Below are 12,228 nucleotides of genomic sequence, written 5' to 3'. Positions count from 1 at the left end.
GTCAGATGCTGAACAAATAACCCAAAACCCGCATATCTGAAAATCAGAAGAACTTAAATGTCAAATGCTGAACAAATAACCCAAAACCCGCAAATATGAAAGTCAGAAGTCAGCTTTCTTCATTTTTTTGAGCTAGAAAACCCGCATATCTGAAAATCAGAAGAAATTAAATGTCAGATGCTGAACAAATAACCCAAAACCCGCATATCTGAAAATCAGAAGAACTTAAATGTCAAATGCTGAACAAATAACCCAAAACCCGCAAATATGAAAGTCAGAAGTCAGCTTTCTTCATTTTTTTGAGCTAGCAAGCCATATCATAAATCAGAAAATCGAGCTGAAATTCAGCTGCTAGTTTTCCCTCAGTCAAATTTGATCTTGAGCCAGTTTGTAGTTTGCGAGTTCATTGTGTCAAAAGTTACTCACCCGTAAAGGTAAGTTTTTAGCACAAGTAAATTTTTGATGAATGAATCAATAATTGAGACGTGAAAAACTATCGATTGAGGTGAGAGAAACTTTCACTCAACTCAATCGATAGTTTTTCACGTCTCAATTTTTGGGTCTTTACAATTATAGCCCCCCTTTTTAGTGTTCAGATATCACAGTCCCCGCCCCGCCTTCAATTACCGTATGAATATACCATATTCGTCTATTTTCCTGACGGAGGTAGGTTTAAATGAGAACAACTAAAAAAGGATCTTTCCAACAGTTGCGCCCCTCCCTTGGTACCTAGTAGAGAATTGCCCCCTTCTGCTATACTTAATATTTCTTGGCCTACAATTTAGGTAGTCGAATGTTGAAGCACAATTGCGGATTGGTTTTCACGGCCATGTCTCTTGCGCTGGAGGATGTAATCCGGAATGCGCGGGTCCGTTATCGCGGCGAAGCTGCGAAGAGCGCCGACCGACCCGCGCGCCTTAAATTCATTCCGCTTTGTATTCAATCCGGCTAATTGCCATACTTTATTCGATTCATGTTAACATAGTATGTGCATACGTGTTCCTTGTCTCCGATTGGTCAACAAATCGCTCGCTGAAATTCTTTTCACGAATAGCCCCCCCCCCTTTGCAATTATGATATCGCTAGGCCAGAAAATTCTGAAAATTTTCACGGGTATCTGAGTCTTCATCAAAATACTCGAACAAAACAATTCAAAGTTAGACAAAATGCCGAAACAAGCTTTGGAATGAATTCGATTGTTCGTCAATGCGTACAAAAATGGAATAAGTTACCACATTGGCTTCGGTTGGCAAAAAATGGAAAAGTTTTTAAGAAAACGTTGAATGATTTCTTGCTCTCACAACATGAAAAAATTCCTTTGAATAGTAACGTAGGAGCTTTTAAAAGTTATTTTTATTTTTAGGAAGAAAACAATCGAAAGAAAATTTTAAAATGTGATTCTTTAAGAAGATTGTTGATGTTTATTATATTATTTTGTTTGAATGATTTGAATTATTTTTTGTTTCAGGTATATTTAACCGTATGGTTATAATTTTAATTTACTTGTTGCAAAAAAAAGTGCAATCTAAATGCATAGTTAAAACATTAGATGCCAAGTAAATTAGTTTAGACGTTTAGAACAAGAGGTTGAAGCAATGAGACAGGAATCAATTTGTGTGTTGATAATTGTGACAGCGACTGTGTTTGTTCCCGAACATGGCTGTGATGACAGTAGTAAATCAACAAGTGGAAAAAGCGCAACCGAAACCATAAAAGAGAAGGTGAATGAGATACTCAGCACCCAAAAGAAATGGAAGGATATTACATTGAACGAAGAATTAGGCTTAGGTAAACTGAAGAACAAGAACAATTGCTATCAAGCTCGAGTGCAAAAAATAAATTAGTAGAATCTGAACTAAAGAACTATTCTGTGGCCTGGGACTGTCAAGCAGGTGGAAACGTTACTAGGGCCTTTGAGAACTGGATGCTTGATTCATTTTACTACCATTACCCAGGGGAGACGTCTAAAATGCCAAGTCAATGTGCTAAAGGAGAAGGAAATAGCCATGCATCTATGAACCCCTTCGTCATGATGACATCACTCACTACAAATCAAATAGGCTGCAAATACCACAAACTCCCGAATACGGACAAGGAAGCATACGTGATATGCTTGTTCAAAACTAAACTGAGTGACGATGAGCTCAAAGGCGACCAAAATGTTGGCACTTACATCTTCCCACAGAGCGAATACAAACACTTGCACAAAAAATTGCCAGATTTTGTGACATGTTACGGTAAGGGTATAGGATTTTGACATTTTTATATAAAAATCTATCTTAAATATTATAATTTGCATTTTTATATAAAAATCTATCTTAAATATTATAATTTGCATTTTTATATAAAAATCTATCTTAAATATTATAATTTGCAGATTTTTGCAATTAATTGCATCTATTTGTGAATGAAAGTTTTTGCATTCGTACATTTAAGTGCTTTTGCCCTCCCCTCCCCCGCCTAATTGTATATTATTTAAAACCCCTTCCCAATATCCCGTGCTATGTGGGTGGAGTTGTGACTACTCCAAGCAACCTGAATATTATTGCGAAATCGGGGGTTATGTCTTATTCAATGGCGTGGGCAGGGCAGGGCAAATTATCTAATAGTTTTGAGTATAGAGTTGGATCACGAGGAGGAAATAGATAATGCAAAACCTGAAGAATCAGCTGGAGGATCGCCTGGTGGATCACCAGGAGGATCGCCTGGAGCAAGTGATGGTGAAAGTGGAGGTGGCACCGGTGGGCCTGGCACCTCTGATTCATTGGCGAAAATCTCGTTGAAGAACGTTGTTGCTGTAGTAATCGGTGTTGTAATCATCAAAGGAGTTATTTAAAGGAAAGTGACGCGCTGCGAACATTATCACATTTTCATTTCCATTATACCACGCAAACAGATATTTTGCACTGATAATTTGCAGAACCAAGCAAGAGTTCAAACTTTAGCCTCTAAAATTTCCATTTTAGAATTTCCTAAAAGTTGGTCAAGATAGATCGCCATAATCTATACCGGGGAAATGAAAATGGGCCTTTCACATTAAAGACCCCCTCCCTCCCTCCCTCCCCCCCCCCCCCAAGTTTAGTGTTCAGATAAAGTACAGCGCACTCCCAATTACATTGAGGTGATTGGAGCTGTAATTTCGTGTGGTATAATTGGAAAGACACAAAATAATTTGCGCTTTGATTTGGGATCTATTGCCTCTCCCCCCAGGTTCAGTGGGCATTTGCTTAAAAACGGATGGGCATAAGAACGTGAAGGGGATTAGTACAGATCCGAATCGAAGTTTGCTATGCTAAATATTGCCAAATTTGTAACCACAAGCAACTGTATTTATATAGCAACCAATTCAACCAACCGCTTGAAAAAATTAAAATTGTGTACCAAAAATGTTTTGAAAGCAGTGATTGAAGCTATTAACCTCAACTTCAAGAATACGTAACTATTTTATACGAAAGCGCGTGTACTGTGTATAAAAAAGTCTTGCGACAATTTCTATTAGAGAACACGGACTGAACTGCAAGTCAAGATCAGCACTAGCTCAGTCTAAATGTAAGTCTACCAAGACTGCTGCAAGTCTGCAGGTCTGACAAGTCTTTGCCAAGACTTGTATTACAGGTGCAGGTTGATTCCCAACTCAAATCCAATTTCGAAAATTTTTGTAACGCGTCGCGGTTTCGAGATTAATTTCCAGACACTTTTCCGGGGTAAAAATTTATACGAAACTGGTACAAAATGATCCCAAACAATACTGTAGGACACCGGGAAGTCAAATTGGTCATTTCAGCTAGTTAAGGGCCGTTTCAGCCGCCCGTTTTTAGCCGGAATTTAGCCACTTTGAGGGGGCGCATTAACAACACACCCTCAACAAAACATGCAGAACTACAAAACTATATATGTTCTCCTCTCCTGGCTCTTTGACGTTTTTCCTGCTATTTCTGACGGTTTTTTTGACTGCCAAATCTTGGCTAAGACATGCGTTTAGACGTGCACGTCTTAGCCAAGACTTGCATTTAAACTGACAAGTGTAAAAAGTGACATGATCATAGCTCTGATACATTACTGATAAGAATTGCCATAAGACGTGCCCTGTACTGATATTGTCTTAGTGTTCAATTTTATCTGCCTTGTGACACTAAACTGAAAAGCTGTGTCAGGGTCTCTATCGCCAGTTTCACCTATACTTGACTTAGTTTGCTAGCTGCTACAAGGTAATTCACAGGTAATTAGAGGTAATTCATTTTTTGATGAGTTCTCAAATGCACTATTAACATGGTGTTTCAAGGCCCCCAATAATTTATATCCCCGCCCACACTTTGGCATGTCTATCAATAGATGGCATGTAGGTTACATGGGCGATATTCGACCAAACTTCATATTGCTTCCGTATTTGATTTGATAACTGCTTTCAATATTTATTAGTCAACATTTTAAAGCAGAAGACAGTTTTGTTTTTGGGCGATTTGAGTTTCGATCTCAATTACTGGAAAAATTTTTCAAACATGAGCGAGCCCCGCGACTTTATGGTAAACGTTTCGTGAAGTTTCCTCAGCTAAAAACATTTTCTTGTGGACGAGTTAAATTTTGGAGCATCCAGAATTTGGTCGGAGCACACAAACGTTTTTCATGTTTTTGGTGACTAAGTTGAATAGGAAAATTTCGATAAAACTATTTACAAAAAAGTTTCCCGAACAGTTAACGAATTGTAGTGGGTGATGAAAAATTGTCAGCTGGAATTATGAATTATTGTTATTCCAAGTATTCTAAATCATGCATATGACACTATTCTAAGTATTCTAAATTGATTTAAAATAATCAACCAAAATTGAGCAACTATTGGCCAACTTCAGTCACACCAATTTTAGACAAACTATTTGAGAGGCCTCTTTTTGAAATGATGGATACCTTTAATCAATTTAAGAAAAATTCGGATTCGAAAATAAAAAATTGTCAACAGTTGCAGTATTTTTTTTCACTGAGACTGATGGAAATATTAAAAATGGATAAACATAATAGTAAGGTTTTGACCTTGCAAAACTTTTCAGTTCAATTTTGCACAAAATCTTAAAAGGCAAGAGTACTTCAACTTTGAACCTCAAAGAAAGAACACAATGCGGTAATGTGTTAAAATAGGCTCCAGGACATCAACAAAACTTGTCGCTAGTTATGGAGTACACAAAGGTTCTTTTTTAGGACCCCTAATTTTTTTAAATACAAACGATATTAAAAACGGCTGCCTTTCGCTCACAACAATAAACTTTGGAAAGAATGCGTTGCATGCTCTAAAATCTTTAGTCGTCTCTCATTTGTCAATCAGCAGATTTTTTTACAATTAATATCAACAGAAAACATACAGCGTTTAAATCGACAGCTTAACTAGAGCATTAAAATTTGCCATTTGTGATTTGTAATGGGTGACAAAAATTCTCATCTGGACTTAATTTTTAGTGGTTGTTATTCCAATTAATCTGAATCAAGCATATATCAAACCATTTCATAAAAAAGAATGAACCACAAATGAGCAACTATTGAACAATTTCAGTCACACCAATTTTTTACAAACTGTTTGAGACGTTTTATATCAAAATGATGCATTACATTAATAGAAACATCAATTGAATGATAAAAAACATTCGGATTCGAAAAAAATTGTCAGCAGTTGCGGTATTGTGCGGTATTGTTCTTCCCTGAGACTGATGGAAAACTTTGAAATGGAAAAATACTATAGAAAGAATTTGACCTTGCAAAAATATTCAGTTCAATTTTTTTTAAAATCTTTCTTACAAGGCAAGAGTACTTCAACTTTGAACCTCGAAGACAGAACACAATGGGTTAATGCGTTAAAATAAGCTCCAAGAAATCAACAAAACTTGTCGTTAGCTACGGAGTACACCAAGGAACCTATTAGTACCGCTACATTTCTTTTAATCGAATGAAGGATATTAAAAAACGGCTGCTTTTCGCGCACTACAATATATTTTTGAAAGAGTGCTGCATGTTTTAAAAGCGTTAGTCGTCTCTCATTTGGCAATCAGTGGAGCTTTTTTACAATTAATTCCAACAAAGAATATACAACGTTTGAATCGACAGGTTAACCGGAGCATTCAAGTTTGTTATTGCGAATCGCAGTGGGTGACAAAAATTGTCATCTGGACCTTTTTTAATAATTGTTTTTCCATGTATTCTAAACCATGCATATACCACCAATTCATAAAATAATCAACCAAAAATGAGCAACTATCAGCCAATTTCAGTCACAACAATTTTATTCAAACTGTTTGAGAAGCCTTTTATCGAAATGATGGATTTCATTAATGGAAACATCAATTGAACAAAGAAAATTTAGATTCAAAAATAGAAAATCGTCAGCAGATGCCATACTGTTGTTTCTGAGACTGATGGAGACATTAAAAATGGAAAAACACTATAGTCATATTTTGGTCATGCAGAACTATTCAGTTCAATTTTGCACAAAATCTTTTCATAAAAGGCAAGAGTGCATCATATTTGAGCCTCTAGGAAAGATCATAATACGTTAATGCATTTAAAAAGGCTTTGAGGAAACTTGTCGTTTATAATGGAAAGTGTACTAACGTACTTTTTAGGACCACTATTATTTTTCATACAAATGAAAGAAATTAGAAGACGGCTGGCTTTCGCTCATTACAGTATACTTTGGAAAAAATGCTGCATGCTCTAATCGTCTCTCATTTTTCAATCAGTGGAGTTTTTACAATTAATATCAACAAAAAAAACATATTACGCCTAAATCGAGAGGTTAACTGGAGCAGTGAATTTTGTTATATGCGAACTGTAGAATTTGACAAAAATTGTCATCTGGATTTAATTTTTTATGGTTTTTATTCCAAGTAAACTAAACCACGCATATTTCAAACCAATTCTTTAAAAAGACTGAACCACAAATGAGCAATTATTGAACAATTTCAGTCACAACAATTTTCGACAAACTGTTGGAAGAGCTTGTTATCAAAATGATGGATTACGTTAATAGAAGCATCAATTAAATTATAAACAAATTTGCATTCGAAAATAGGAAATCGTCTGCAGTTGCAGAATTGTTCTTCAATTAGACTGATGGAAACATTGAAAATGGGAAAATACTATTGTAATGGTTGAACTTGCAAAACTATTAAGTTCAGTTTTGCACAAAACCCTTCTGAAAAGGCAAAAGTGCTCCAACTTTGAACCTCGAAGAATGAACACAATGCGTTGATGCGTTAAAAAATTCTCCGAGAAATCAGCAAAACCTGTCGCTAATTATGGAGTACACCAACGTACTTTTTAAAGACCCGATTTTTTTATACAAATGAGGGATATCACAAAACGGCTGCCTTTTGTCCACTACAACATACTTTGGAAAGAATGCTCTATGCTCTAATATCTTTAGTCGTCTCTCATTTTTCAATCAATGGAGTTTTTAACAATTAATGTCAACAAAAAATACACAATCTTTAAACTGACAGGTTAACTGAAGCACTGAAATTTGTTGTATGTTAATTGTAGAGGGTGAAAAAATTGTCATCTGGACTTAATTTGTTATGGTTTTTGTTCCAGGTAATCTAACGCATGCATATTTCAAACCAATTCTTAAAAACGTCTGAACCACAAATGAGCAACTATCCAACAATTTCAGTCAGAACATATTTCGACAAACTGTGCGAGAAGTTTCTTATCAAAACGATGGATTTCATTAATAGAAACATTAATTGCTTGATAAACAAATTTGGATTCGAAAATAAAAACTGCAATTAGACGGAAACATTAAAAATGGGAAAATACTATTGTAATGGTTGACCTTGCAAACCTATTCAGTTCAATTTTGCACGAAATCTTTTTTAAAGGCAAGACTGCTTCAACTGTGAACCTCGAAGAAAGAAAAAAATGCGTTGAGGCATTCAAATAGACTCCGAGAAATCAACAAAACCTGTCGTTAATTATGGAGTACACCAAAGTACTTTTTTAGTAACCCTAATTTTTATAAAAAAACAAGTGAAGGATATTAGGGAAAGGTTGCTTTTCACCCACTACAATATGGCTTTAGAAGTAAAGCTGCATATTTTAAAATCTTTAGTCGTCTCTCATATGTCAATGGGTGGCGTTTTTTACAAATAATGTCAACAAAAAACATACAGCGTTTAAATCGATAGGTTAACTGGAGCATTAAACTTTGTCATATGCGAATTGTAGTTTGTGACAAAACTGGTCATTCCGCACTTGAATTTTAGCGATTGTTTTGCGAAGTAATCAAAATCATGCATATATCTCACCAATTCATGAAAAAAAATCAACCACAAATGACCAATTGCATTCACACCAATTTTTGCCAAACGAATTGCATTGATATTGAAATAACGAATTGCATTGAGAGAAATATCAATTAAAAAACCAATTCTAATTCGAAAAAAGAAATGGTCAGCAGATGTAGTATTGTCTTTCCTTGAGACTAATGAAGACATTAAAAATGGAAAAACACTGCAGCAATGTTTGAATCATTCAAGAGTGTTCAGTGGAGTTTCGCACAAAATATTTCTCAAAAGGCAAGAGTGCTTCAACTTTGAACCTCGAACAAAGATCAAAATACGTTAATGGACAGGTTAGCTGGAGCATTAAAGTTTGCTATATGCAAATGGTAACGGGTGACAAAAATCATCATCTGAACTTTATTTTTAGTGGCTTTTTTTTACAAGTAATCTATACTAAGTATATATGACACCAATTCATAAAAAAGAATGAACCACAAATGAGCAACTATCAGACATTTTCAGTCACTCTAATTTTTGGCAAACAGTGTGAGAGACTTCTTGTCAAGTTGATGGCTTAAACTAATAGAACAATCAATTGAATAATAAAAAAAATGGGATTCGAAAAAATGAAAACACCAGCAGTTACAGTATTGTTTTTCCCTGAGACTGATGGAAACATTAAAAATGGAGAAACACTAGGGTAATGTTTTGACCCTGCAAAACTATTCAGTTCAATTTTGCACAAAATATTTCTTAAAAGACAAGAGTGCTTCAACTTTGAACCTCAAAGAAAGAACACAATGCGTTAATTTTTTAAAATAGGCTCCGAGAAAATAACAGAAATTGTCGTTAGTTATGGAGTACACCAACGTACTTTTTTCGGACACCTAATTTTTTTATACAAGTGAAGGATTTTAGAAAACAGTTGCCTTTCGCTCACTACTATAAACTTTTGGAAGTAAAGCTGCATGCTGGAAAATCTATAGTCGTCTCTCATTTGTCAATCAATGGAGTTTTTTTACAATTAATCTCGACAAAAACATACAAGTTTAAATCGACAGGTTAACTGGAGCTTTGAAGTTTGTCATATGCGAATTGTAGAGGGTGACAAAATTGTCATCTGGATTTAATTTTTTATGGTTTTTTTTCAAGTAATCTAATTGATGCATGGTTCAAACCAATTTAAAAAAAATTTGAACCACAATTGAGCAACTATCAAACAATTTCAGTCCCAACATTTTTCTACAAATTGTTTGAGAAGCTTCTCATCAAAAAGATGGGTGACGTTAATAGAAGCATCAATAAAATGATAAACAAACTTGGATGGGAAAATAAGAAATCGTCAGCAGTTGGAGTATTGTTTTTCACTTAGACTGATGGAAACATTGAAGATGGGAAAATACAAAAATGGTTGACCTTGCAAACTTATTCAGTTCAATTTTGCACAAAATTTTTCCTAAAAGGCAAGAATGCTTCAACTGTGAACCTCGAAAAAAGAACAAAATGCGTTGATGCATTCAAATAGACTCCGAGAAATCAACAAAACCTGTCGTTAATTATGGAGTACACCAAAGTACTTTTTTAGTATCCCTAATTTTTTTAAAAAAAACAAGTGAAGGATATTAGGGAAAGGTTGCCTTTCACCCACTACAATATGGCTTTAGAAGTAAAGCTGCATACTTTAAAATCTTTAGTCGTCTCTCATATGTTAATGGATGGCGTTTTTTACAAATAATGTCAACAAAAAACATACAGCGTTTAAATCGATAGGTTAACTGGAGCATTAAACTTTGTCATATGCGAATTGTAGTTGGTGACAAAACTGGTCATTCCGCACTTGAATTTTAGTGATTGTTTTTCGAAGTAATCAAAATCATGCATATATCTCACCAATTCATGAAAAAAGAATCAACCACAAATTACCAATTGCATTCACACCAATTTTTGCCAAACTGTTTGAGAAGCCTCTGATCGAAATAATGAATTGCATTGAGAGAAATATCAATTAAAAAACAATTCTAATTCGAAAAAAGAAATGGTCAGCAGATGCAGTTTTGTCTTTCCTTGAGACTAATGAAGACATTAAAAATGGAAAAACACTGCTGCAATGTTTGAATCATTCAAGAGTATTCAGTGGAATTTCGCACAAAATATTTCTCAAAAGGCAAGAGTGCTTCAACTTTGAACCTCGAACAAAGATCAAAATACGTTAATGGACAGGTTAGCTGGAGCATTAAAGTTTGCTATATGCAAATTGTAACGGGTGACAAAAATTGTCATCTGAACTTTATTTTTAATGGCTTTTTTTACAAGTAATCTATACTAAGTATATATGACACCAATTCATAAAAAAGAGTGAACCACAAATGAGCATCTGTCAGACATTTTCAGTCACTCCAATTTTTGACAAACTGTATGAGAGACGACCTCTTGTCAAGATGATGGATTAAACTAATTGAAAAATCAATTGAATAATAAAAAAACGGGATTCGAAAAATTGAATTCACCAGCAGTTACATTGTTGTTTTTCCCTGAGACTGATGGAAACATTAAAAATGGAGAAACACTATGGTAATGTTTTGACCCTGCAAAACTATTCAGTTCAATTTTGCACACAATATTTCTTAAAAGACAAGAGTGCTTCATCTTTGAACCTCAAAGAAAGAACACAATGCGTTAAAATTCTAAACTAGGCTTCGAGAAATCAACAAAACTTGTCGTTAGTTATGGATTACACCCACGTACTTTTAGGACCCCTAATTTTTTTATACAAGTGAAGGATATTAGAAAACAGCTGCCTTTCGCTCGCTACAATATACTGTCGGAAGTAAAGCTGCATGCTGGAAAATCTTTAGTTGTCTCTCATTTGTCAATCAATAGAGTTTTGTTTACAATTAATCTCGACAAAAACATACAAAATTAAATCGACAAGTTAACTGGAGCATTGAAGTTTGTCATATGTGAACTTTAGAGGGTGACAAAAATTGTCATCTGGACTTAATTTTTTTACTGTTTTTATTTCAAGTAATCTAAATGATGCATATTTCAAATCAATGCTTAAAAAAGACTGAACCAACATATGAGCAACCAACGAACAGTTTCAGTCACAACAATTTTCTACAGACCGTTTGAGAATCTTCTCATCAAAATGATGGATTACGTTAATAGAAGCATCAATTAAACGATAAACAAAATTGGATTCGAAAATAAGAAATTGTCAGCAGTTGCAGTATTGTTTTTCAATTAGACTGATGGAAACATTGAAAATGGGAAAATACCACAATGATGGTTGACCTGGCAAACTTATTCGGTTCAATTTTGCACAAAATCTTTCTTAAGAGGCAAGAGTGCTTCAATTTTGGACCTCGAAAAAAGAACACAATGCGTTGATGCATTAAAATAGGCTCCGAGAAATCAACAAAACCTGTCTTTAATTATGGATTAGACCAAAGTACTTTGTTAGCAACACTAAATTTTTTCATGCAAATGAAGGATAATAAAAATGGCTGCAAAATGGACAGGTTAGCCGGAGCATCGAAGTTTGCTATATGCGAACTGTAATTGGTGACAAATATTGTCATCAGGACTTAGTTTTTATTGGCTGTTTTTCCAGGTAATCTAAAACAAGCATATCTGACACCATTACATAAAAGAGAATGAACCATAAATGAGCAACTATCGAACATTTTCAGTGACACTTATCTTTGACAAACTGTATCTTGTACCTATTGTCAAGATAATAAACAAAATTAATCGAAAAATCAATTGAAGAATAAAAACTAGGATTCAAAAATATAAAATCGCCCGCAGTTGCAGTGTTGTTTTTCCCTGAGACTGATGAAAAATTTAAAAATGGAAAAACATTATAGTATGTTTTGAACTTGCAAAGCTATTCAGTTCAATTTTACACAAGATCTTTTTTTAAAAGGCACATGTGCTTGAACTTTTGGCCTCCAAGATAGGTCGC

At 34.6% G+C, this 12,228-nt stretch overlaps 1 protein-coding gene across 1 annotated transcript; it reads left to right on the top strand.

The window, feature by feature from the left end:
* Nucleotides 1–287: 287 nt before the first annotated feature.
* LOC142338557 (uncharacterized) lies at nucleotides 288–2,957 on the top strand. The gene is made up of 3 exons (XM_075388347.1): nucleotides 288–434; nucleotides 1,579–2,237; nucleotides 2,622–2,957. The coding sequence occupies exons 2-3, from the start codon at nucleotides 1,925–1,927 to the stop codon at nucleotides 2,834–2,836; spliced, it is 528 nt and encodes a 175-aa protein (XP_075244462.1). The 5' UTR covers nucleotides 288–434; nucleotides 1,579–1,924; the 3' UTR covers nucleotides 2,837–2,957.
* Nucleotides 2,958–12,228: the final 9,271 nt, after the last annotated feature.

Source organism: Convolutriloba macropyga, chromosome 4, assembly GCF_964194025.1.
Source record: "Convolutriloba macropyga chromosome 4, txConMacr16.3, whole genome shotgun sequence".
NCBI classification, from domain to species: domain Eukaryota; kingdom Metazoa; phylum Xenacoelomorpha; order Acoela; family Convolutidae; genus Convolutriloba; species Convolutriloba macropyga.
This window is presented reverse-complemented; position numbering and strand designations above follow the sequence as displayed.